The sequence below is a fragment of the Oncorhynchus keta genome, chromosome 15, assembly GCF_023373465.1.
Source record: "Oncorhynchus keta strain PuntledgeMale-10-30-2019 chromosome 15, Oket_V2, whole genome shotgun sequence".
NCBI lineage: Eukaryota > Metazoa > Chordata > Actinopteri > Salmoniformes > Salmonidae > Oncorhynchus > Oncorhynchus keta.
This window is the reverse complement of record NC_068435.1, coordinates 30,629,229-30,656,319: the sequence shown is the minus strand read 5'-3', so window position 1 is coordinate 30,656,319 and position 27,091 is coordinate 30,629,229. Positions and strand designations below refer to the sequence as shown.

At 44.6% G+C, this 27,091-nt stretch overlaps 2 protein-coding genes across 4 annotated transcripts in view; one reads left to right on the top strand and one right to left on the bottom strand.

The window, feature by feature from the left end:
* The window catches only part of LOC118394762 (solute carrier family 22 member 23-like), a 457,726-nt gene that overhangs the window by 351,349 nt on the left and 79,286 nt on the right, over positions 1–27,091 (top strand). The gene's annotated exons all lie outside the window — the stretch shown is intronic.
* Positions 808–25,553, bottom strand: LOC118394763 (desmoplakin-like). Of its 3 annotated transcripts, none has more exons than XM_035788291.2 (24): positions 25,140–25,553; positions 23,481–23,565; positions 22,202–22,323; positions 21,755–21,896; positions 19,141–19,266; positions 18,981–19,040; positions 18,702–18,869; positions 18,387–18,491; positions 18,066–18,161; positions 17,747–17,872; positions 16,898–17,056; positions 16,504–16,658; positions 16,182–16,308; positions 14,932–15,118; positions 14,403–14,647; positions 13,981–14,162; positions 13,625–13,763; positions 13,175–13,368; positions 10,237–10,399; positions 10,001–10,084; positions 9,723–9,830; positions 8,759–8,857; positions 6,747–8,555; positions 808–6,170 (listed from the first exon to the last, which is right to left on the bottom strand). In XM_035788291.2, the coding sequence occupies exons 1-24, from the start codon at positions 25,352–25,354 to the stop codon at positions 2,928–2,930; spliced, it is 8,139 nt and encodes a 2,712-aa protein (XP_035644184.1). In that variant the 5' UTR covers positions 25,355–25,553; the 3' UTR covers positions 808–2,927. The 3 variants fall into 3 exon arrangements, with proteins under 3 accessions (XP_035644184.1, XP_035644185.1, XP_052319799.1); XM_035788292.2 differs by having other exon boundaries at positions 8,058–8,555; positions 25,140–25,546; XM_052463839.1 differs by lacking the exon at positions 25,140–25,553 and adding an exon at positions 24,607–24,708.

The window sequence follows — 27,091 nt, the reverse complement described above, 5'->3', positions numbered from 1 at the left end:
GAGTAAATACTTTTTTGCCCCACTGTATATCTGCCATTATATTGGCTAGAATGGTCCCACCTGATCTTGCCTTCATTTTTAAGACATTTATTGTAATTGTTAGAGCGGCCACTTGAGTATCTGGTCAATATAATGGGCAATCTGTGCTGTTGGGGGTGGACTGGAATTGTAAAACACTGCCCTAGGCTATGTGACATGGTATGGCAAGAAGCAAAGAAGGTGCATGAGCTGAAACTTGGGAGGGATATATACATGTAATATGAGTCGTGACAATAAGTTGTAAGGACAGGTCATTTCTATAGAGTAAGTTAGTCACTTTCAGTCACCATAGGGTTTCAGAAGCACACATTTCAACACCATTGGAGGACAAGTGACTGTACCTCGTATTGTGTAGTAGTACAAAGGTACATGATGATTCAATTGTTTGGCACCTGACCTAAGGACAGTGGAATCTGGCTTACATAACAGCACTTTGTGAGTGGTGGACCTTGGTTACTGAAGGAGTGACCTGCTTAATGATTGACTCTGTCCAAACTAAAGCCAGGCATTAGCGCACACACACACTGATATTTCTGTGTTGCTGTCCTCTAAGTCAACTTTCTGTTACTATATCATCTCATGAAATGATTGTGTTAATTTTCATTATATTGCTCATTTGCAGTTGTACCGTTATGTCAGTTATGATTGTGTGTGGTAAATGTACACAGTAAAAATGCTTTAGAACAGTGTGGACGGTATGGGACATGGTCTTCAACGACTAATGATGGACTTTAAACAATCTCTACATGACACTTACAAAAGACAGTGTTGGGAAATTAACTTTTATTTTTCAATTGTTTGGAATAAAAAATATATCATTACATAAAATCTATTCAACGGGGTAAATTCATACTGGTTTATTACTTGTTTTGTAATTCAGTACCATTGGGACTTTGTGTTGTGAGGCTTTAGTCATTGTCAAGTACATTCATTGTTACTTCAAAGGATTGCTTGAAAACCAAAATCAGATCAGCAAATGTTTACCAGTGATTGAGTGATATTAAAGCAAAATTAAAAGTCAGATAAATGAATATTGTAGACATTGTAGATTAGATGCTGTGAGTCAAGGACATTGAAGCAGTAAGATATTCCCTTTACATAACAACAAAACATTTGGTAAAACGTTATATATTTCAATACTACATTTATTTTCAAGTAAAAAAAAAATCTAAACATCTACATGCATTTTAGATTTTATTCTAGCAAACTGTTATCCATGAAATGGTAGAATATGTTCAACCTTTATACCCCCAAACCAGATTTATCTAACAGCACAAAACAAACTAAACACAATCAATCAATGAAAGATATACCACATCACAAATTCTACCCTATCTAACCCACTTTCCCTCTCCTCAACCATAGCAAATGTACTACATCACATCTACCCCCATCTACTCCACACTAGAGTTGTCATTTTCAGCCCAAACCCGACCGCTAGACATGGAGTTCTGAGAATGTATTCGGGCCGGATGGGGTTCAGATTTGCCGCACTGTGTAAAATACATGTTTGGACCGTGATTGTCTTCGTGACTACTAGGGTACCTTGGCTTCTACTACTGCTCTCTCTAAAAATCTCTCTCCCCCTCCCTCTACTAGGCTTAATGATGAAGGAGAACAGGGAGGGTAGGTTCGAGCGCTACGTGCGTATTTGTGTGCCAAACAGGTGTTAGATTAAAAATGGTTTAATTTCTAGACTTATTGTTTAATTATTCAAGGCTCCCTTTGTTATTTCATTTTCAAAATAAAATGCCTGATTGTATTTAAGGCCATGAATGACTTGTATGCTGGGTAATGACATGAATGAATGACTGAGATTAAATATTGATGTAAATTTAGCTAAAACAGCTAAAACAGGACGTGCTCTCATCTCGATGGTGAATAGATTATATACGTTTACTACAGCCTACCAGGCCTGATAATGATGATAATAATAATAATAATAATAACACTTAGTTAATTCATCATGATTCCAATAGAAAATAATACCAATCAATATTTTCAAAAGCATGTGAGGCTTTTGGAGTTGCCTATACAGAGTCAAGTGCAAAATATGAACTTGATTTAGGCTACATTATTGCATGCAAAATGTTGCTGATCGGTGACAAGATGAGCAAACTAATAAATGAGCTACCACCTCCACTTATTTGCCCAGCCAGAGATCAACCAATTATACAGACTCAGTGAAACAAAATAACATTGATTGATTATCAGACAAGTCACAAGGTTTAGGTTACTACGGGAGTGAAGAGTAAAATCCACGTGTTAAGCTATATAACAGGGACATGAGCACTCACCTCAACTTACCTAACATTTTCCCAGTCTAATTGTAAACACATATCCAAACGGAGATTCAGTGAAAACAAATCCCCACGCTTGTCTAAAAGCAGCGCGAAGGCACTGTCCCAATCAACACGGTGCTGAAAATATCATCAAGGTTGACCACCCATGGCTATTGCTTTAAATGTATTATAGGCTAACGGTTGGATATGACTTTGGGAGTTTCCATAAGCAAAAATGTGATACATGCCTTCAATTGCATTAGCCTATAGCCTACTTAATTCCAATATTTTCGTAATTCAGTTGATCATAACTAGGCCTAAGGTGAGTTTTCGTCTCTCCTCGCTTTTCTAAGACAAGGGCTGTTTCCACGTCTCCTCACTCCGCTGCCTACCGCTTCCGCCGCATCGTTCTCAGTTTAAATCAATATGCTGTCTTCTAGAAATCTAGCTGATTATGGGGGTTTGGGTTCATCACATTTCTATGATGTCGGACCGGGCCTGAGCTCGGGCTTCAGCTCATCGGGCTTGGGTAAGACCAGGCTTTAATTTTCAGACCCAAAAACAACTCTACTCCACCCCCTCCTTCCCCATATGTGTGTTTTAATATTAGAACTTTGAGTTGACGCTTAAGGTGTTGGAGGCAGAAGTGGTGAAGGTGCTGTAGCTGGAGGAGTAATCCACACTGCCCCTGCGGGAGCCACTCCTGGACCCGGTACGAGAGGTAGCCAGTGAGCCGGCCCTGGAGCCCGAACGGGAGCCTGGGTTGGACACGTTGTAAGGGCTGCTAATGCCCTTGCTGGACATGGAGGAAGCCTGGAGCATCTTCATGCCATTGCCTTCCTCCACCATGCAGCTGTCCATGGCCTCCTTGTAGGAGATCTTCAACTTGGTTTTGGGGCAGGTCAGGTTCTTGGTATGGCTCCTTGTGTCCTGAAGCTTCTGTGCTCCTTTCCCATCCAGCCAGCCCCTCCGGATGGCCGTCTCAATGCTGGTCTTCTGTCCCTTGCCGGGTTCTAAAAGCCCTCCTGTCAGATACTGGAACTCCATGAACCTTGTGCCAGCCTCGTAAGGCAGCCATTTCTCCTTCATGGCCTCGACCACAGACATCTTCCTCTTAGTCTTCACATCCTCGAAGCCCATGAAGGCTTTCTGGGCTGGCTTCAGCTTGGTGGCCATGTCATCATCGATGAGGCCTTGGTGGACGGCATCCTGCAGGTTAAGCCGCTGGCCATTGGTGGGGTTGATGATGCCTCCAGTACAGGCCTGGGCCTCCAAAAGCTTCTGAGCTGTAATGGCATCAACTATGCCTCTCCGTAGAGCCTCTGGAATGGTGATCTTCTCCATTGTCTCCATATCAAAGATGGCCGCTATGGGGCTCCCTTCATCAAACTCATCTGTTGGGGAGAAGGTGATGGATATGCTGTTGAAGCGCTTGCGTACGGTGGGGGAAGAAGGGCAGGCCTGGGTGGGACTGGTGCAGGTGGCCACATCTTCCATGTTGCTGGCGGTGATTGACAGCTCGTTCAGGCTGCTCTTGCTGGTGATGAGGTCGGCAAACTTGGTCAGAGTCAGGGTTCCTAAACGATACTGATCTAGGGAGGTCTGGTCGATGATGCCGCAGTCCAGGGAGTCCTGGATGTCATACTGTGTGCCTGTCTTCCTGTCCACCACAACCATACGGGCTGAACCATCAGAAGCTCTGATGGTAATCTCCTCCCACTCACACTCCTGCTCTGAGAGATCCAGAAAGGTGTCATAGTCGATGAGCTCCTTATGGTAGGCTTCCCTCACTGTCATCTCTTTTCCAGTGTCAGGGTCTACGATCACTACCCTCCTCTTACGGAGGATGTTCTTCTGGCTGCTCTGCTGAACCATCTGCTGAGGATTGGTCTTGTCCCTCAAAGGCAGAAGAACCAGACCAGTCTTGGGGTCGGTGATACACCTCTCCTTCAGCTGCAGATAGGTCAGGTTCTCCTGGGTGTTGGGGTCAAAGAAGCCCTTGGTGTCGTCTCCTTCGTAGGTCAGGATCTCATTCATTTCCTCATCAAAGTAGCCCCTCTTGTAGGCAATGTCTACATCGATACGGTGGCTCTCCTTGGGGTCGATGATGCCACCACTGGCGATCTGAGCCTCTAGAAGCCTGATCCCATGGCCCTTCTCAATCAGATCCTTCTCGATGGCTTGGAAGAGGGAGATGGTGTTGCCAGTGTGGGGGTCTTTGTATCCAGTGACTGCTTTCTCTGCAGACATCAGCTTGTCTTTGAACTCTTTGCCCACAAGGCCTCTCTTCCAGGCCTCCTCCACATTCATGCAGACATTGTTGATAGGGTCGATCACAAAGCCAGAGGCAGCCTGGGCTTCCAGAAGTTCCAGGGTGGTTCCTCGTCTGAGCAGACCTTCCTTCATGGCCTGGTAGATGGTCATGATCCTGTTGTTTGCCTCATCATAGATCCCCGCAATACAGGTAGAACCATGCAGGTAGTTCTTGAGCTTGTCCTCAATTTCCTTGCTGCTGAGCTTTCCCTGGTTCAGCTTCTGCACATCGGTCTCAGACAGCAGGTTGGAGTTGATCAGCTCTGTGACAGACACCTCTCCCCTGAGACCCTGCACGGTCATGGGCTTCTCTGGGACTGGAAGGAGCAGCAGGCCAGAGGCGGGCTCCATCCTACACTTCAGCCTCAGATCACTGTAGCTGATCTTCTCCTCAGTGATTGGGTCCAGATAGCAGGCAGGTTTCTTGTTCAGAGCCCTGTAGAGGTCTTCGTCGATCAGGTTGCGATCAAGCGCAAGGTCTTTAGGCAGGAACACGCTCAGAACGGGGTCCAGGATGCCGCCAACGGACTCCTGAGCCTGCAGCAAACGGAGGGCTGTCTTCTTGTCCAGACGGTTTTGCTTTAGAGCCTGTCCGATGGACAGCAGCTTTCCGGTGTATGGGTCTTTGAAGCCTGTGCCGGCGGCTTCAGCTGTCATCAGGGTGTCTCTATCGTCTGTGTCCACCACCCCTCTGGAGCAGGCAGCATCAACTGACATCTTCTCGTTGAATTTGGGGTCCATGATGTGGCCGGTGGCAGCTTGGGCCTCCAGTAGCATGATGGCGCTCTCTTGGCTGAGCAGGTTCTTGGTCTTGGCTTCAGTGATGGACATCCTGCCCTTGGAGCCTCTGACCATCCCTGCAATGACGCCTGTTCCCTTGAGGCTGAGCTGGATGTCCACTGCCACATCCTCCACGGTCCTCTTTCCCTTCAGCAACTGCTCCAGTGTGGCCTTGCTGATGATGCCACAATCACACAGCTGGTGAGCGGTGACCTTTCGGCGAACCCCATCGAACACGAGCTTGGACGGATCCACAGTGACCACTTTCTCGTCCGTCTGGGTCTGGATGCTCATGGAGTCAGGCCTCTGCTGCAGCCTCCTTAGCTCCCTCTCCAGGGAATCTCTCTTCAGGGCCAGATCTGACACTTCCCCCTGTGAGCTTTGCAGCCTGCCCTTATACCTCTCCTCAACAGTCCTCAGCTCCACCATCATACGCTCCAAATCGCTCTTCAGGGAGAGCCTCTCCCTCTCCATCTTGTCCTTGTCTGAGTCACATTGCCTCATCTGCCCCTCCTTCAGTTCATACTGGCTCTTCCAGTATGTAAAGTCCTTGTGGATCTTGTCTCTTTCTTCCTGGAGACGCTGTTTGTTGCGGAGCTCAGTCTCAAGGGAGACCTTGACGCGGTTCAGTTCCTCTTCGTAGCGACCCTGGCGAGTCTTGTCCTGTTCCAGCTGCTTCAACTTGATCAGAAGGGTGTCCCTCTCAGACAGGATCTCAGTGTAGTGGTTCTGAGACTGCTGCACCATCATGGAGGTCTGGAAGGGAAAGAGAAAATAAGACATATTGGTCAACACTCCAATTTAAAAAAAAAACTGTATGGATAAAGACTGTATAAATCATTACACATTAAAAAAAGTTACCCTCTTCCCTTCTGGTAAAAATATTGAGGGAAGAAAGATGAACACTATTGTTAGCAGATTGTTAGCAAATTTCCAACAACCAGCGAATGTATAGCCTTAATGTACTGTAGATAGTGCAGTGCAAACCATGGAAGCAGTCAGGTGGTGAACATTGGTCCTCTGAGAAAACAATTAAGTTATTGATGAAATACTTATAGAATTTAGCCAGTTAGTTTAGGAATGATTAATAATGAATGAATATTTCATAGTTGAGTAATAGTTATTAATTGTTAACAACAATACAATTGTTATTTGAGTGAACAAAAGGAAAACCATTTTCTCATGCAAAAGTTTGAGAAAAATAACAAACAAACACATTAATTTATCATGTAAATAATTTTAACTTGATCCTCCTAGTGCCAGTCATTCATGCAGAGTTGTTAGAAATAGTTGGAATTATTTGGAATTGGCCCCTCAGATCAATCAAAATACCTCAAATGATTGCTTTTGGACTTTGTCTAAATCCGATTTGAGTTTTTCCCTCTCCTTGGTCATGTCCTTGATGAGCGCTTGAAGTTCCAGTGTCATCTTGCTGCTGCTCTGGAGCTGGACATGCAGGGAAGAGATCTGGGATGTATCTCTGTCAAGTTTCAGTTGCTCTTTCTCCTGCTTTACTCCTCTCATTTCCTCCTCCAGCCTCAGCCTCTCCTTGGTCAGCTTCTGGGTCAGGCACTGGAGTTTCTCGATTTCTGTGTTGGCATCATTGAGCAGCCGGCTCTTCTCCTCAATGGTTTTGTAGAGGCTCTCGTTGCGGAGATTGACCTCACGGACCTTCGCATGCTCCTGTAGGAGCTGTTGTTGGAGTGCCTTTAGCTCTGCGGATACCTGACCCAGGCGATCTGTGGTAGCTGTGTGCACACGCAGGCTCTTGTCCAGAGCCTCCTGGAGAGGCCGGAGCTCCTGATCATACTTCCTTTCTGAGGTGGACACCTCTTCCTGCCTGGCCTGGAGGGTGTTGATGGTGGTGGTGTGTTCTCTGCAGCTCTGTGTCATCTTCTTCAGCTCAGACTCTATCCTCTTCCTGCGGGTGAACTCATCCTGGGTGATTCTCTTCTGCTTTTCCACCTCCGCATCTAGACTGTTCACCATGACCTGCATGTCCCGGATGCGGCTCTGAAGACTGACGGACGTCATCTCAGCCTTGGTCCTCTCATTGGTCTGCTTTTCGAGCTCCACTCGGACCAGGTGTATCTCCTGTTCTGAGCTTTTGAGCTTGTTGATGACCTCCCGAGAGGTGGTCTTACTGGTCTGCAGCTCAGTGTAGGACTGCCTCAGCTTGATGACCTCTATCTCCAGGGCACTCCTACTGTTGCCCTCCTCATCTAGGTTGTATGTGAGCAGGCTGATCTGACTGCTCTTTTCATGGCTGCTCTTGGTGGCCTCGGCCAATGCTTCTTTCTGCCTTAGCTCCTCTTCTCCTCTCTGGGTGACCAGGGTCTGGAGCTGTATCTCCAGCTCTCTCCTCCTCCTCAACTCCTCCGTCCCCTTAGACCTCTGCTGGTGGGCCTCCTCCTCTGCCTTCCTCCTCATATCCTCAGTCTGAGTCACAGATAGTCTCAAACTCCTCAGCTCCTCTTCAAGATCACTCTTATCAGCTTCTAGTCTTTCACACTGCAGTTTGAGCTCGGCCATGTCCTCTTGTTTCTGCTGAGAAGCCTTGAGGATGGTGGTCTTGGTGACACGTATCTCCGACTCATAGTTTTGCTTAAGGTTACTAATCTCCTGGTTGGACTGCGTTCTTACCTTAGAAATATCCTGCTCCGCCCCGCGCCTCCTTGTGGCCTCCTCTTCCAGCTGCATCCTGAGCCTCTCCAGCTCACGCTCCTTGTCCTTCACCGCTTTCTCCAGGTCAATCTTGGACCAGTTGACCTCGTCCAGCTCCTTCTGGCGCCGGCGCACGGCTGCCTCGTACTCTTCCTGCTGGCTCGTATAGCGCTCCTCGGCCAGCCTCCTCTTCCTCTTCTCCTCATCCAGCTGGTAGGTGAGGCGGGCCAGCTTGTCACTGAGCTCAGTCAGCTGGCTGCTGGTGGTGTCCAGGCTCTCCCTGGCCACACTGGCCTGCATGGCTGTGGTCCTCTTCACCTCCTCCATGGAGATGAGCTGTTCTTTAGACTGTGAGAGCTCTAGCTTATAGCTGGACAGGGCATCCTCTAAGGAACGGTTCTTCTCGCTGCGGTCCTGGATGTTATCCTTCAGACGCCTCAGCTCCTCCTCCAGAAGCTCGATCTTGGTGTTCCTTATCTGAGGGGGGAAAATAGAAGAGTCACAATGAGATAATAGTCACAATGAAAAGTAGTTGCCCTTAAAAACTAGGATCAGATTAACCTAACTCTATCATAACCAAGGAAAGTCATATCCCTTCCAGAAATTAATAATTTGGAGGAAACTCATATGCTACATTTGGCAAACACATTATTTTTATGATTCTGCCATTTCGCCCTTACCTTCAGTTCCTCCATGTTTTTCAACATCTCCCCCAGGAACTTGTAATAATCACTGGAGCGGGTCAGGAGCTCAATGTATCGAGACTGGAGGTCAGTAGCCTAGTGGGGTACAGTTAGATTAAATAGATAAACAAGCAGTTGTAGGTAGACTCTCTCTCTCTAAAACATTATAATAGAGGAACTGCTATGTACACTTAGAAAAAAGGGTTCCAAAAGGGTTCCATGGCTGTCCCCATAGGAGCACCCTTTTTAGTTCCAGATAGAACCCTTTTGGGTTCCATGTAGAACCCTTTGTGGAAAGGGTTAGCGTTAGGCATACCTGGAACCAAAAGGGTTCTAGCTGGAACCAAAAAGGGTTTTCCTATGGGGACAACCAAAGAACCCTTTAAGGTTCCAGATAGCACCTTTTTTTAATAGAGCCAAATAGCAAATCTATCCAAAAAACAAGGATTACCACACTGGGATTAACATCACTGTTATAATCACTATTATAATACCTGTAGGGTATTATGACTGGCATTATGCCACTTTAGGTTTCATGAACTCCTTTAGCCACATTACCAGGGAATTTACCAGGGTGATGAAGAAGGTGTTTGTTTTCTATGATGATAGTGGATTGTATTCCTGCTTTGCATTTCACATGTGTACTTGATGTGCAACTTTGTAATTACAGGGCTCATTTGAAAAAGAAAAGAAAAATGACCAGGCCCTGCATAAAACATAACAACCCCCCCCTACACACACACACACACACACACACACACACACACACACACACACACACACACACACACACACACACACACACACACACACACACACACACACACACACACACACACACACACACACACACTGCTCTAAACAGCTAAACTGATCCTACTCTGAGACGCTTTATATATACGGGCCCTGAAATCTTTATAACACTGTATACTGCCCCCTGTTGGACAGGCTGGTTCATTACCTCTTCTCTGACCACAGTGGCAGGGGACTGGAGCACGGTTCTCTTCATGGGGATGTTCAGCAGGGTCTCCAGTCCAGCACTGTAGGAGGCCAGCTGCAGCTCATAGTCCTGGAATGATGTAGAACCACGTATGAACACAAGCATTTCGTTTTTATTTCAGTCTACATGCTACAGTATGATACGGTTTTCACTTGGTGGTGTGATATGCAAACTGGCACGATACTTTTAGTGACAACCAAATTCAGGGTGTTGAGAGGTTGTGAAAGGTTGACATTCACCTTGATGGAGGCGGCGCAGGTGTCCGCATCCTTCTGTACAACCTCCACCTTCTCCTTCTTCCCTTTGATCTCACTGTGCAGCACCTGTCCATCAAACATATCATGTCATGAGTGTGTTCAAATCTATCAATCATACCCAAAACAACCAGTTAGTCGCTGTACTGTACAGAATTGTACGACAGCATTTTGGGAGGAGACAAAAAAAAATGTTTGGGGATGGCTGTGCAGTGGCCTACCTTCTGTCTGTTGAGGTGCTCCATGAGGTTCTGGATGTCGCTGAACTTGGCTGCCTGCAGGGTGTCCTGGCGCTGTTTAGCATTGTCTATCCACTGGTCTACCACTCCACTGCTCTGCTGGAAATGTCTTAGCTGTTTCTCCTGCTTCTCCAGGTCCCACACTCTTATTAGAGGGATGGAGAAAAGGAGGGAGAGAGGGAGAGAGAACGAAAAAGGAGAGTCAGTCCCATGGTCAATTGAGTTGCTGACTACCAGCAAAAAGAAGACTATGGAATGCAAGGAGGCTGAGTGTGATGGATCCCCTACTAGTACATAGAAGCAATTATTATGAAACATCAGAACTGGATTTGAGAGTGATTTCATGCACAGCAAACTGGCCAGTCTTACCTTGCTTGATTTCTCAGTGTAACATGTCGAGTGTTGATTCAGAAGTGAAATGAACACTCAGTGGTGTAAAAGTACCCCAGTGTTGGTGTTAATAACTAGTGTTGAGTGTTGATTCAGAAGTGAAATGAACACTCAGTGGTGTAAAAGTACCCCAGTGTTGGTGTTAATAACTAGTGTTGAGTGTTGATTCAGAAGTGAAATGAACACTCAGTGGTGTAAAAGTACCCCAGTGTTGGTGTTAATAACTAGTGTTGAGTGTTGATTCAGAAGTGAAATGAACACTCAGTGGTGTAAAAGTACCCCAGTGTTGGTGTTAATAACTAGTGTTGAGTGTTGATTCAGAAGTGAAATGAACACTCAGTGGTGTAAAAGTACCCCAGTGTTGGTGTTAATAACTAGTGTTGAGTGTTGATTCAGAAGTGAAATGAACACTCAGTGGTGTAAAAGTACCCCAGTGTTGGTGTTAATAACTAGTGTTGAGTGTTGATTCAGAAGTGAAATGAACACTCAGTGGTGTAAAAGTACCCCAGTGTTGGTGTCAATAACTAGTGTTGAGTGTTGATTCAGAAGTGAAATGAACACTCAGTGGTGTAAAAGTAGTGGTGTAAAAGTACCAGTGTTGGTGTCAATAACTAGTGTTGAGTGTTGATTCAGAAGTGAAATGAACACTCAGTGGTGTAAAAGTACCCCAGTGTTGGTGTTAATAACTAGTGTTGAGTGTTGATTCAGAAGTGAAATGAACACTGTAAAAGTACCCCAGTGTTGGTGTCAATAACTAGTGGTGTAAAAGTACCCCAGTGTTGGTGTTAATAACTAGTGTTGAGTGTTGATTCAGAAGTGAAATGAACACTCAGTGGTGTAAAAGTACCCCAGTGTTGGTGTCAATAACTAGTGTTGAGTGTGATTGAGACATTTTTACTCTGTGGAGAGTGAAACACTCCCGTCAAAACCACGGCCATCTTTATCTTTATTTTCCAGCTCTACTGCAGCTCCATTGTTTTGGGATTGTTTTTAATATGTGTTTTTGCATATACATCAATTGATTCATCGTATGGTACACAAAGATAAATAACATACATTTTACTTGGTTAGATTTATTGCACCAGTTGAAAGGGTTAAGGTTGTCTCCTTTATCAAAGTTCCCAAAGACTGACAGTCATTCTGAATGCAGGTCGCGGGTGAATCAAAATGTTGCATTTTGCAAGCCAGCATAATGTGACTGGGAGGCCTGATGTGGTTTGCGATGGGGAAACAAAGCTTCCTGAAGCATTTAGCATTTCTGGCCAATTGTGTGGAAAATAGGTTCATTACGTGAAGCTATGATCAACGCGTTGTACACTAGTGGCACTTGCTGGTCAAAAGAATTTAGAACGGACAAATTAGTATAGATGATGCCGTAGCGCGTTGTGAGTGCGCACAGTACCAATTTTGCCTTCTACCGAAACCAATACCAAACCAATCAGGTGGGTGTTTGACAAAACAAAGCCTTGGGCGTCATTGATCACGTGCTTCTGATAAAGTGATACAAGCATCGCACTGCTTCAAAGCAAACTGCTTAGCGATTTCGGCGCATGCCTCGGAGCTCCGGTATCAAACATTTACATCACTCAATGTGGCCTGTAAACCAGTAGATTGCTAACACCACTGTGTTAGGGTAAAACATGGCCTTCAACGTAAGGCCTTATGATATATGTCATGTATTTTCATAAACAGTTACATTTTTATGATAACATACAGTAGAAACTCAATTGGTAAAGTCCACAGAACAAAGAATGTTCTAATTTAACAACCATGTCTCTGTCACTAACAAATATAGTCATGGGTGGTAACTCTACAAATCACTCAAGAAGTTAAGGCACACTGGGAAATTATATTCGAGGAATGGCTTAGTGGCAACATGGCTTCCAATTCGTTATTTTTGGCCACCGGTGAGTGGAAGTGCCTTTCTAGGGAGTTTTTCCTAGCCACCATGCTTCTACAGCTGCATTGCTTGCTGTTTAGACTTTTAGTTTAGTTTTCTGCTTATGTAAAAAGGGCTTTATAAACACATTGAATTGATTGATTGAAGTATTGTACCGTTTGTGGTCTATGGTTATGTTAATTTAAGTTTGAGAATGTCTGCTGCCAGTTTTGAAGTCTATAAATGCTCATGAGCATGTTGCAGTAAAGACTAGTATTATATTATATTATTTCCTTAACCCAACACAGATCTCTTGCTGTGAAGGTTACAAATAGTATGAGGTGTGATTGCATAACACCATTGGTACAAACTATATACACTTCCTAGTGTTAAAAATACTATATAAGGTGTTATTGCATAACACTGAAAGTGTTAATTACCTAACATCAGCACTAAGCTGATCAGCACATTAGCACTAAGCGCTATGTTCATTTAACACTCTAAAGTGTGGACCCGTATAGACACTGGGCCAGTGTTAAATTGAACACTGTCCGTGTTGATTGAACACTGGAGAATTTGCTGTGTGTGTTTAGAAGAGTCTGTAAGAGTGTATGTGAGAAGTGTATGTTTAGAGATCTAAGTGACCCTCACCTGCTGTCAATCTGGGTCTGGATGCGTCGCCAGCGGTCAGACATCTGACCCACCAGGTCAGCGTACTTGGACAGGTCCACATCACACTTGTGGAAGGAGGCTGAGATCTGACTGTTCACGTGGACTGCATTGACCAGGTCACTCTCCATGGCCTTCAGCAAGTCTCTCTTATGTTCCAGTTCAGACTTCATTTGCTGCAGGGGCAGACAACAGACAGACAAGCCTCAGGAAAAACACTGACACTCTTCTAGTTGAAATTACACTCCCCTTTGCAATGCCATCACCGACATAGCCATTGTGCAGCAGACCACACAACAACACAGAAGCATCGCATATTTGTTTATATTAGGCCGTTCAGAGTCAAACAGTCACAGCACTCCATAATGTACGCACTAAACATGGATTGAAAGATATGAATTGACAGCAGTTGTAACTGATGGTTTATCTGACCTTGAGGGAGGATCTGTAGTGCTCCACCTCGTTGAGATCCAGGGAGGTGGTCTCCTTCTCAGTCAGACGGGCCTCGTGGACCTTGATGACATCCTCAGCCTGGAGGAGGCTCTGTAGCAAGTTCCGCAGATATGACAGTCTACACAGAGAAAGCAGACACGCGCACCACGTTACAACACCACCTCAACAAACGACATTTCAACAGTGAAACATGAAAACAACACCGCAACAAACTATAACCATTTCACAGAGGTGACACATACCCCCAACAAACATTTGCTAACCAGTATGTTTCCGCAACCATTTCTTAACATCGGAAGAAGACTAGAAGGCGGGAGCTCCCGTGAGAGCCGTACCTCTGGAGGTAGGCAGAGGATAGTCCCTGCAGATCTCCCAGTTTCTGGTTGAGGAGGTCCAGCTCTTTCCTGAGGAACTTGGCCTGCTCTGAGTCTGCTGCTGTCCCTTCCAGCTGCCTGAGGACCCTTTCCCTTAGCCTCAGGTACTCATCACGCACCCCGTCCAGATCATGGCGTATGCCCTGAGGACCAGGATCAAGGGTTAGTCCATCATGTACAATAGGTTGTGTTGAGGACTATCAAGATTATTCAAAGAGAAATACACAATTGGATAGGATTAAGCACACAGGTTTCCCTTCATTGCTATTGCCTATCCAGTCATGTCTCAGATACATTGAAGACAGGAGGAAGAATTGCAAAGTTTGTCAAAGGTTTTCACAGGCCCATTTTCTCTATCGAACGTCTTTGATGTGGTTGCATACCTCCAACTTTAGGAGACGCTGTGAGCACTCCTGCACACTGTTCTCCCCCAGGGGTACATGGAGGTGGTGGCTAAGGCCGGATTCAGCCAGCTCCAGCCTGCGTCTGAGGGCGTGGAAGTCACTAAGCAGGGTCAGGCTGAGGGTAGAGCCCTGCAAGGTATTGGTCGTCTCTGCCTTGATGGGCGGCTCATGCTGGACCACCAGCTTGACCACCTCCTGCTTGACCACGTCCACTTTGGATTGATCTGTGAAATGAAATGGAACCAATTTGAATTTAGTGCACTGGCATCAAATCCAGTAGCATAACATATTAATGTTGTAACCTATATCCAACATAATATGAGTGATTTCTTGGCAAACATCTGTAGCAATTGGGGTCACAGTGTCCTATTTCAATGACTAAATTAATTCTCTTAACCTCCCTGACTCTACGATTTCTATTGAACTGATGTGGTTTGCAGTGTAGACAGGGAAGAAGTTCAGCCATCTACGAAGCTCCACTGGGTAGACTAGGTGCCCTAGGACTCACTGTATGTAGGCAGCCCTATGACCAGTGTGTCGTAGTGGGTCTGGGCTCCAGAATACTGGCCCTCCATCTTCTTCTTCTCATCCTCTCCAAACATCTCGGAGCCTTGGCTGCTGCGGAGGAACTCCTGGTAGTGAGTCTCCAGACTCTTTATGATGTTACGGTACTCCTCAGGACGCATCTGGGACAGCTAGGAGAGAGTGACAGAGAGGAAGGAAGAGTGAGATTTACAACTACTGTGGGCTTAGAAGCCTACTCTGAAAGACCACCAAGGGTGGAGAGAATGCTTACTAAACATACCGTTGAGGTGGGAAGTTTACATACACTTAGGTTGGAGTCATTAAAACTCGTTTTTCAACCACTCCACAAATTCCTTGTTAACAAACTATAGTTTAGTAGGAAAACCTGCAAAATCGTCAGTGTATCAAATACTTGTTCTCCCCACTGTATTTCAAGGCCTACCTTCAAACTCAGTGCCTCTTTGCTTGACATCATGGGAAAATCAAAAGAAATCAGCCAAAAAATGGTAGACCTCCACAAGTCTGGTTCATGCTTGTCAGCAATTTTCAAACTATAGAACATTTGTCGGCAGAACTGAAAAAGTGTGTGCGAGCAAGGAGGCCTACAAACCTGACTCAGTTCCACCAGCTCTGTCAGGAGGAATGGGCCAAAATTCACCCAACTTATTGTGGGAAGCTTGTGGAAGGCTACCCGAAACGTTTGACCCAAGTTAAACAATTTAAAGGCAATGCTACCAAATACTAACTGAGTGTATGTAAACTTCAGACCCACTGGGAATGTGATGAAATAAATAAAAGCTGAAATAAATCACTCTTTCTACTACTATGACATTTCACATTCTTAAAATAAAATGGTGATCCTAACTGACCTAAGACAGGGAATTTTTACTAGGATTAAACGTCAGTAATTGTGAAAAACTGAGTTTAAATGTCTTTGGCTACGGTGTAAGTAAACTTCCGACTCCAATTATACTTACTTCTTGTTGTGGATGAAAAATATTGAGATGTTAGAGTTAAACAATAATGTATGAATAAGACCAACACTTGGCATTTCTAAAACACAAGTTAATAGATCTTATCTCCAAATGGAAATGTAGGATATTTGCTTCCTAAAACCTTTGTTCTCTGTTCACATTGTGAGTACAGTACTATTGTATTATGTGACAGATGCTGTGTAGTACATCTAGCAGATGAGGGCCGCTGTGTAAGTGGTAGTCTTGTGTAAGGCCTTACCATGGTGAGGGTGAGAGAGTTAATGTGGTTGATGTCTTTAACACAGTACTGCCAGGAGATGAGGCTCTTGATGTTGATGTAGAGCTGATTCCAGATGCCCATGATGGCCTCGTAGTACTGCTCATTCCTGCAATACACAACATAGGATCAGTTACTAATCAATGATCTGTTTGTGTCATAATAGTAGGAAGTCAGTTGATCTAGTCTGACACCAGCTTTAATGAACTTTTAATATGTATTGTAATGTCATTTTTATGGCAGAGTTATTGAAATGGCAGTAATGTCAGAAAGCCAGACAGTGTGGATGTTGAGGGAGTCTTACTTGTTGGCCAGTCCAATGCTGAGGGGGTTGGGAGGGGGGATGAGGAGGCACACAGATGGGATCAGCATGTCCAGACCTCCAGGACCCGTCACGTGCCACTTACTGCGCTGGGTGTTGTCCGTCAGGATGCCTTCGTCCCCCTTGAAGATCCCTTTCTGATGGACACAAAGAACACATGCAAAACAGTGTGAACTCGCTATTGTTCCAGTTCTTCTCTGCAAATATTGTATGTGTGTGTTGGTGGTGGTAGTATACAAGCATTGTAGTATACAAGCATATACACAAAAATGTGCATGTGCTACATAAGATCATGTGTTAACAATTTAGAATCTGTGTTTTTTCTTATCTGTGTGCGTGTTGTGTTGTGTTGTGTGTGTGTGTGTGTCTGTCTGACCTGGTCTTGCTTGAAGTCACACAGGGCCTGTACTATAACAGGACTAGGACTACTACTCTTCTCCTCAGGGTTACGTGGTCTCAGCCTCACGATGCTCTTGGACTTGTTGACCAGGTTTTTGACCTGCCTCTTATTCTCCATGATCGTCTCCTTCTCTCTCTGGGGACAAACACACATGTGTTTCAGAGAAAGGTCACGGAGACAGGTCCAATAGTCCTATAGTTATCCCTAAAGCTACTAGTTCTCCCATTGAAAAAATTCCAACTAGTTTTATATCCGCAACTTTCTCACCAACAATAATTAAGTTACATATCAATCATGTCTTGGGACACATGAACCACTCTAAACAATTGCAATATAACTGTATGTCATTTGCATTCTGTGCGCACATGCATTTTTTTTAAACAAGCCAGAGCGGTTTGCCTTGCTAACATATGAGGGAAGGAGTTACCCTCAACAACACACAGATATCGGATCTTAATTTGAGCCAGTTTGCAACAGCAGGAAAATAATCCTGCAGCAACAGGAAATGTTAATTATTATGTGGATTATAATTATTGGACATTTTTGTAGGGTTTGACACATTTTTCATTTGGAACTTCAGAATCCTTTTTAAACCTCAAATACACTGAACGTTTCACATTTCCTGGATTGCAAGTAAATTCACCTGCAACAGGGGGATCAACTTAAGATCCTGCATCTGTATGAGTAGTAAGGAGGGTTGTCTAATATACAGCAAAGATGCTCACTCCATGTCCGTCATACTCATGTCAACTATTTGTTGATATTATGATAGTTGTGGGAGAGATCCTGTAGAAACATGCCCAGGTGTCAGTCAATTTTAGCTACCTCAAGGTTCTTGAGGAGCTCAGTGAGGTTCTCCAAAGATGTTCCTTTATCACAGGTGAACTTCTTACGGATGTTCTCATGTTCCTTCTGCAGCTTGCTGTAGGTCTCATTGGCCTCCTTGAAGAACTGAAGTGGAGCGGGAAGGTTAGTAAAAATGACCTATGGTAGCTTTTAAGCAGCATCGTGTGTGTGTGTGTGTGTGTGTGTGTGTGTGTGTGTGTGTGTGTGTGTGTGTGTGTGTGTGTGTGTGTGTGTGTGTGTGTGTGTGTGTGTGTGTGTGTGTGTGTGTGTGTATGGAAGTATGCACTTGTGTGTTCACCTGACTGTAGGCAGCGTTCTCCTTCAGGTGGACATGAATACACTTGGTGATCTGGAGCAGCCAGCTCCACTGGGTCTGCAGAGTGTCCATGTAGGCCTAGGGAACAAACACCGCCTTTAGGTAGCAGCACCTCCATAAATAGTGTAGAACAAACTGATGTTTCCACTTCACTACTTATGGGAGGCTAAGGGTAGGGTTGCATAATGCCGGTAACTTTCCCCAAATTCCCAGGTTTTCCTGTGTTTACCTGTCTGATTCCAGGAATCTTTTGGGAACGTTGGGGAAATGTTCAACCCTAGCTAAGGGTAAAGCGACTCTCACCTCGATCTTGTCTGAGGCTGGGTGATTGTTCTTCAGGAGGCCATCGACTTTTTGCTTCAGTTTGTTTAGCTCCTTCTCCTTTACCTCCAGGGCACTCATCAGTTTCTGGAAAGAGACAGCGCGAGGACCTTCAAAAAGGCTACTACAACATAGGAATCTAGGCGTGTCTACTCATGGTTACCAGTGCAAGGACTTTGATGTCCGTTGTTCCCATGTTAGTTTGTAAATAGATAGCAAAGTGAAAACGAAACTAGGAAGTGTAACATGAGACCAATGAGTGTTCAGAACTGATATTATGTCAGTGTAAAGCCTTACGGAGTAGCTTTCCTGTTTCTTGGGGATGTAGACGTCGATGTTCTTGTCTCCCCAGTTGAACACCAGCTCCTCCTCCTCTCTCTCGTTGACCCACATGATGGCCCTGGAGATCTCCTCGATCATGTTCTGCAGCTCTCTCAGCTGGCCCGTACGAGCAAATGACATTTTCTGACAGAGGAGAAGAGTTCAATGTTAATACACTAATCATAACTCTGAAGAAATGAATGATCAAATCATTGCATTTTGTTCAATTGATTGTTGTTTAATATGGGCTCATACCTGCAGACTGTCCCATTCTTGCTGCAGGGAATGGAGGCCACCCTTGTCATCATTTTGAGTCTGAGTAAAGACACAGACGATCAGTATGTTATATGTGAACCATGTGACCTGACCAGGGGGAACTCTGGGCCCAAGTTATAGTCAACTCTACAGTACGTACCAGCTCATCTCTGGCACGTTCCACCTCTTGGCTCCTCTGTATAGAGCTGTGGAACTTGTTCTGGTTCAGGATCTGTTGCTCGGTGGCGGCTGCGTCCTCACCCCACGGAGACGTCTCGATCAGACGCTGCATACAGACAGACACACAGGAGAGATACAGCTTACTTTACCACAGCGACACTGTGAAACAGCATGCCACCAAAAGATTAATTACATTATTATTACTGAATAACAAAAGTACAATTTGCTGTCATTTAGTTAGCAATTCTATTGAATATTTCCATATAAGCTGTAGGACAGTGACAACGTGCCGCTGAAACCACATCTGTTTGTATGGAAGCCTAAATAAATGTGTTTCCTAACTCCATCCTCTAGATGGTAGTAAATCATAATTAACTGTTCCCACTGTCAGTGTGTCTGGCATCAGCAGGAAACTATTCCACCTATTCCCCCTGTAGAGAGTTCACTTCACTCCACTCATCTTTGATAATAAAAAGGGTGAGTGCTGTGCTCAGTAGAAACTAGCTGGGATGGTTGGCCACCCCACCACCCCCAGACAGTTTCTACAGAACTGCACTCCCTTTTTCTTCTCTCTCTCCTTCCTTTTGTTTTCTTTCCCCTCCCTTTTTTAAAATGCATTTATGTTTGTAAGCTGGTATGCACAAATGTCTATTCGGTGAGCTACACTGTCGCAGTGAATATAGAGGTAGGAGAGGGATATGTGGGTGGGGAGAGAGGGTATGTGGGTGGGGAGAGAGGGTATGTGGGTGGGGAGAGAGGGTATGTGGGTGGGGAGAGAGGGTATGTGGGTAGGGAGAGAGGGTATGTGGGTGGGGAGAGAGGGTATGTGGGTGGGGAGAGAGGGTATGTGGGTGGGGAGAGAGGGTATAGGGAGAGAGGGTATGTGGGTAGGGAGAGAGGGTATGTGGGGAGAGAGGGTGGGTATGTGGGTGAGGGAGAGAGGGTATGTGGGTAGGGAGAGAGGGTATGTGGGTGGGGAGAGGGTATGTGGGTAGGGAGAGAGGGTATGTGGGTGGGGAGAGAGGGGGTATGTGGGTAGGGAGAAAGGGTATGGGGTGGGGAGAGGGTATGTGGGTGGAGGAGGGGTAGGGGTAGGGAGAGAGGGTATGTGGGTGGGTGGGTGGAGAGAGGGTATGTGGGTGGGGAGAGAGAGGGTATGTGGGTGGGGAGAGTGGGTGGGGAGGGTATGTGGGTAGGGAGAGGGTATGTGGGTGGGGAGAGAGGGTATGTGGGTATGTGGGTGGGGAGAGGAGGGGGTATGTGGGTGGGGAAAGAGGGTATGTGGGTGGGGAGAGAGGGTATGTGGGTAGGGAAAGGGTATGTGGGTGGGGAAAGAGGGTATGTGGGTGGAGGGAGGGAGAGAGGGTATGTGGGTGGGAGAGGGTATGTGGGTGGGGAGAGGGGTATGTGGGTAGGGAGAAAGGGTATGTGGGTGGGGAAAGAGGGTATGTGGGTGGGGTGGGGAGAGAGGTGGGTATGTGGGTGTATGTGGGTAGGGAGAGGGTATGTGGGTGGGGAGAGAGAGTATGTGATGTAGGGTCATTTTTCATTTACCTAGTCAAGACTTGCTAAAGAGAAGGAGAGAGTGTACACAACACAACACAGTGACAAAGTCAGAAGGACAAACATCTGGGAAAGAAAAACATCTGAGATAATGATAGGTAAGGAGTGAGACATAGGGATGTCATTTTTCATTTACCTAGTCAAGTCGTCTAAGAACAAATTCTTATTTACAATGACGGCGTAGGAGCAGTGTGTTAACTGCCTTGTTCAGCGGCAGAACGACAGCGTGTCAGCTCGCGGATTCGATCCAGCAACCTTTCAGTTACTGGCCCAACTCTAACCACTACTAGCCTACCTGCCACCCCAAATAGGGAGGGGTAGGGAGTGGTGTGTGTGTGTGTGTGTGACTGAGCAGATTTAGTTGGAAGCATGCAAGGTGTGTTCGCATAGGCATGTAAGTCATCAGTCTAACAGTCATGTTCCACAACACTGTCAGTAGTGAGTGTTAGATTTCACATTCCTCTCCTTCTTTTGCCCCTTTTTCACTCTCTACTGCTCAATCTCTCCCTCTCTCTGGTATGTGTTCTCTCCCCCTTGTTTTGTTGTTTCTCTTTCATCACTCTCCCTCTCTCTCTTTTCCCTCCCCCCTTCATTCGCTCTCTGTCTGTCCCCACCCTCTCTCTCTCTCTCTCTCTCTTTCTGAGCAGCTTATGTTTTTGCATCGTAGTGGTTTGAGTTTCAGCAGGCCAGAATCTGTGATAAGATTGGTGGCATGCTCCAACCTCCCTGCACACACACACACACACACACACACACACACACACACACACACACACACACACACACACACACACACACACACACACACACACACACACACACACACACACACACACACACACACACACACACACACACACTCATACTATCTATCCTACTGCTCTAAACCGGTTTGGAGCTTCGAGAGAAGGATGGCATGTGAGTGAGTTCCAGAGTGATGCAGTCATCTATTTCAACCTTTGCAATCACCTTGAGGAGGAATCGGTAGATAAATTATGCAGGTTTAATTGCAGGTTTTCTAGATTTAATACCTTCTGTTGGCCGATCCAAGACATGGCATCAGTGTAGGCCCTCCCCCTCTCTTCCCAGCCAATGCTGCCCCTGCTCTTCCTCTGGGTCGAGCCACTGATGGAGGAGGTGATCCCACTCTGCATGTTCTGGAGATGCTGTATGCTGTAGGGAGGGTGAGACAGCAAATGTCAGACATGAAAGATAAGAGTGGATTCGTCCCATCTGTTTTTGAGCACAAATGTAAATGCAAACACATATGCAAATGAATGTATCAAACACACACAATCTCTCTCTCTCTCTCTCTCTCTCTCTCTCTCTCTCTCTCTCTCTCTCTCTCTCTCTCTCTCTCTCTCTCTCTCTCTCTCTCTCTCTCTCTCCCTCTCTCTCTCTTTCACACACACAAACGCATGAGCACACTCTCACTCGCTCTCTCTTCCTCTGTCTCTCCATCTCTTTCTCTGTTTTACCTCTTGATGATGTTGTCTTTGGGTTGTTTCATGTGCTGCAGCTCCATGGCACATCCCTTCAGCTGGTCGATGGCCTCAGAAGACATACTCATTAGCTTGTCCACCTCCCCCGCTGGACCACCCTGGGGGAGGACAATCATATGGTCAGTACAACAATACACACACAGTCAACACAGTACTGTCAATACACCCACACTGTCCACAAGACTGCCCAGTAAGCTTCTATGTCAACATGGTAAGCACACCAAAACAGCCAACAAGACAACCGCCTAACACCTGAACATGGCAACACAGTACACACCAGTGGAGGCTTCTGAGGGGAGGACGGCTCATAATAATGGCTGGAACGAAGAAACATCAAACACATGGAAACCATCCCACTCAATCAGCTCCAGCTATTACCACGGGCCCGTCCTCCCTAATTAAGGTGCCACCAACCTGCTGTGGTACACACTACACCAGCATTTCCCAAACTCTGCCCTAGGGACCCCAAAGGGAGCACCCCCCAGCACTACACAGCTGATCCAAATAATTAACAAATCATCAGCTGTGGAGTTTTTATTTTATTTTTTATAATTTAACCTTTATTTAACTAGACAAGTCAGTTAAGAACATATTCTTATTTACAATGACAACCTACAGAGGAAAAGTGGGTTAACTGCCTTGTTCAAGGGCAGAAAGGCAGATTTTTACCTTGTCAGATCAGGGACTTGATCCAGCAACCTTTGTTTACTGGGCCAACGCTCTAACCACTAGGTTGCCTGTCACCCCAGTGCGAGGGCAAAAAAAAGCGAAACGCGCACCCCTTGGGGTCATGAGGACCGAGTTTGGGAAACGCTGCACTCAACTGTCAAAAAGACAACCAGGAAGACCAACAAGGTCAAAAAGACCACACCATTATGACCCATAATGGCTGAAAACACTTCAGGGAGGGGAGATAATAATGGACCATTCATGGACGAGAAGGCAAACAGCACTTTTCAGGACAGTAATTCTAGAGGAGTGCAATATTATCAGTACAGCTGAAGACAGCTGCTACCAATGTTGCATCAACACAGAAAAAAACAGCATTGCAAAATCCTCCTGTTTTACATAGAAACATCCTGGATAATTAAAAAAATATGACTTTATATTTTGTAAGTGGAAGATGAATTATTATGCTAAATCTAAACCCATTTTAATGCTGGTATTCCACAACCAAACATGTTTGTGTGTGGGCATGTGCATCCACACATGTATTTGTGGTTCTATCCATAATTGACCTGTGTAAGGTACTTACTGCCTGGAGAATCTGCTGTACTCTCTGCAGGTACTCCTGACACTGGCTTTGCAGGAAGAAAGCTTTGTGTTGGATGCTCTGCACACTAAACATGACAAAACAAAGAACACACCATCAGCGTTTGCAATATCGCAACACAAAACATCCATTATACTGGCATTATACTAATATTAACAATAACAACAAGGTACGTGACATCGTGAGGTGACATCACGTTCTGGGGGAGGATCAAGTTCAGGGGTATGTGTGTGTATGTTGTGTGTTGCAAGTTTCCAACACTTTTCACTCTTGAACACAGTCAAATATCGATCTCAGATCTCAATCTATCGACTTTGATCAGGAATATGTGTTGAGTTGAGTAATCTGTGATTGTATTCTGGATAATGTAGCCTAGGCTATTGAAACCCTATATAGAATCAGGGCAATGACCACTATTGTGAGTGTAGTTTTGTCATTTAATACATAATGTAAAACAGTACTTTGTATAATGCTAATCATAATGTAATAATGTGATTCCTAATATCAAAGATAGGCCTAGTTTCAATGTTATATGATTTATCTTAATTAAGTCTAAACAGTGTATTTCTTCAGTATTTAATATTCCAAAATACCATAAAGATCAATGTATCAAAATAAACTACAAAATACTTGTATTTTGTATTTTAGAATATAAAAATACATTTTCAAATAGCACATATTACATACATGTTGACAGTGACTGTGATATGTTGTTGTTTATCTATCTTAGTTGAATACTCTGACTGTAAGTCACGCTGGATAAGTGTCTGCTAAATGATCAATATGTGAATATATATGTGAAAATGAACATTCCTAAATGAGCTGCAAAGCACACTGGGTATTATTATTGGCCTTGTTTCAGGGCGAAGCTTATTAGAATAATACTAAGCATGCTTTGCAATCATATACTTTTTATTTAGTTCATTTAGCAGACGCTCTTATCACACCATAGTGCCTTCAGAACTCTGATACCAATGCAGAGTGAAAGTACAAATTACAGCTCTCGAAAGTATCTTGTTACAAAATACACTAGAGTGTAGTTCAGGCCAATGTATTTCAAATGACGAAATACTCAGAAGTCATTTAAATATATATTTCAAATACTTACAACAGAAATACTGCCCATTTCTGCTCAAGGGGCGCCACAACCGGTACGCGAACCCTGGTCCAGCTACTGTCAAACCAACACCTCGCCGTCTCAACGCGTGATTCGGACCTCTTGGCCTAACGATTAAGGTGTTGGCTAGACAGTTGCTGGAACCCGGTTCGACTTCTGGTCGGGGATAATCCCCGAATTCACTATGATTCACTATGATTCACTATGATTCACTATGATTCAAAATGCTGATCCAATGTTGGATTTATGTATTTGACAAAAAAAGTTCGATTTTTTTTTCACTGTCTATGTATGCCATTTAGCAGACGCTTTTATCCAAAGCGACTTACAGTCATGTGTGCATACATTCTACGTATGGGTGGTCCCGGGAATCGAACCCACTACCCTGGCGTTACAAGCGCCATGCTCTACCAACTGAGCTACAGAAGGACCGTCTACAATAAACTAGTCATTAATTATTGGTCCAATTTGTATCCTCTCCTTAATCAACCTTTAGCCTAATTCTGAACGCAAGGTGCACATACCTTGCCCCTCCTCCAAGCCCCCCTCCGTAGCCCCCACCACCTCCACCACCTCCCCCCATGGACTTTCTGGAGAAAGTTTGTGAATAGTTGTATCCGTCTCCATATTCCTGTTGATAGCCGTTTCCACCAACGACGAACTGAGTGCCGCTTGTCAGGTCTGGTCGAGAATTAGTCCTCCGACTCATTGTCGGAAGTCTATTTTGAGAGCCGTACATACTAATTTCAAGTACAGTTTCTGATTTACAATGTTGTTTTTAAATAAAAGGTAAATGGTCTTGAAAGAAGTGTAGTCCTAAACATCGGAGGAGTTCGTCCCTACGCCCACCCTCTCCGACGTCTGCTGTCGCGCAGATATTGTAGTTACTAGTGTGAGAACACGGAGGAGTGTCGTTTTTGGACCGACCACTCCTAGCGCCAAAGTGTCTTAAACGAAGACAGACAGTAGGCTGCTGTAACGCCCTTTTGTTCATTATATTTGGGGGTAACTTTTTTCTGCTGGGAACAGGACGGAGAGCTGTGCAAAGAATTTTTTCACGCTCTTCACAAGCAAGATTCTTGAGGTCGGGAAGGTCCAATGAGTATAATAATATTGTCTCACTTTTTTTCCAAACTAAATGCTCAAATGGACAAGTGATTATTATACAATAAATTTGTTTGGTACAATTATATTTTCTGTCTACAACATAAAAATAAAAAAAATACTTGAATATGGGAATTGGTTTTATTAGGTTGAATAAATGAGAATGAGACACACATAGCGGAGAGGTGTGTCTGAGCAGCAGGCTTTAAAGGGAAAGGAGGAGAGAGTAATGGAGGAGAGAGGGGAGTACACACCCAGTCTGAGGCAGAGGTTAAACTCTGCTCCAGTATGGGAGAATTGGAACACCTACGTGTATGTGCTTTCAGCAGACAATAAGTGAGCATTAGGCTATATCAGTGGTATTCAAACTTCTTCAGCGGGGACACCATTTTTTCCGCCAGAATTTCTCGGGACCAATTTCTTTCCACAATAATTCCACAATAATAATAATTCTCTTGACCCCACCCCAAATATAATGACACAACCTTAAAATCTGACATTTTTACATCAACAAATAACACTCAATTCATTACATTGTCATCTCTTATTAAAATGAAAAGAAACCAATACGTACGTTTACACAATAAAATTGGATTTTTCAAACAATCTTTCTCAAAAACATTTGTATATTGTCCCATACAATAATCTATAATCTTAATCTTCTGTTCCTTTTTGGTGACCCCATTGCAGACCCCGGCTTGAATACCATTGGGCTAATCATAGCGTTAACACAAGACAGCAACGTCACACAAGCAAATAGCTGATTGCTGGAACAAGTGAAGCTGATCTGAAGTGCTTTACAAAACCTTCAAAAACCTACAAAACCCTCAACAATATGACACTCACATGTGCAATGTTATCAAACACTCCAACACTCCATCTTAAATAGATAGTGGCCAGACATCCATATTTTGGCCAGAAGATAAAACAACTGAGTCATGTGTCTCTTTTTAAACAATGTGTCTGAGAGTAGATTTTTCAGAATGTCATATTCTGCCCTCTGGTGTTTAAATATGGTCTGTGTCGATCCCTAATGGATCGAGTGCACTCTCTCGTGTGTGTGTGTGTGTGCGTGTGTGGTCATAGCCACTACTTCCAGTGTCTACCTCCAGTAATTACTATAGTAAAGATTCAGCCATTCATATTTGCTTCTCATCAATTAAATTAGGCTACTGTAATTACAAGAGAGATAAACATCAATGCACCCACATATAACTGCATGGTGAATAATACATAACATGTGGTCCTATCCAGTGATGCAGTGTTAAACCAAAATATTGGTGGGTAAACTTTGATAGCTGGTCACAGTGAAAACAAGTAATGCTACATATACTCCCTGCTAAAATAGTGGTACATGTTTTTCATGAAATAC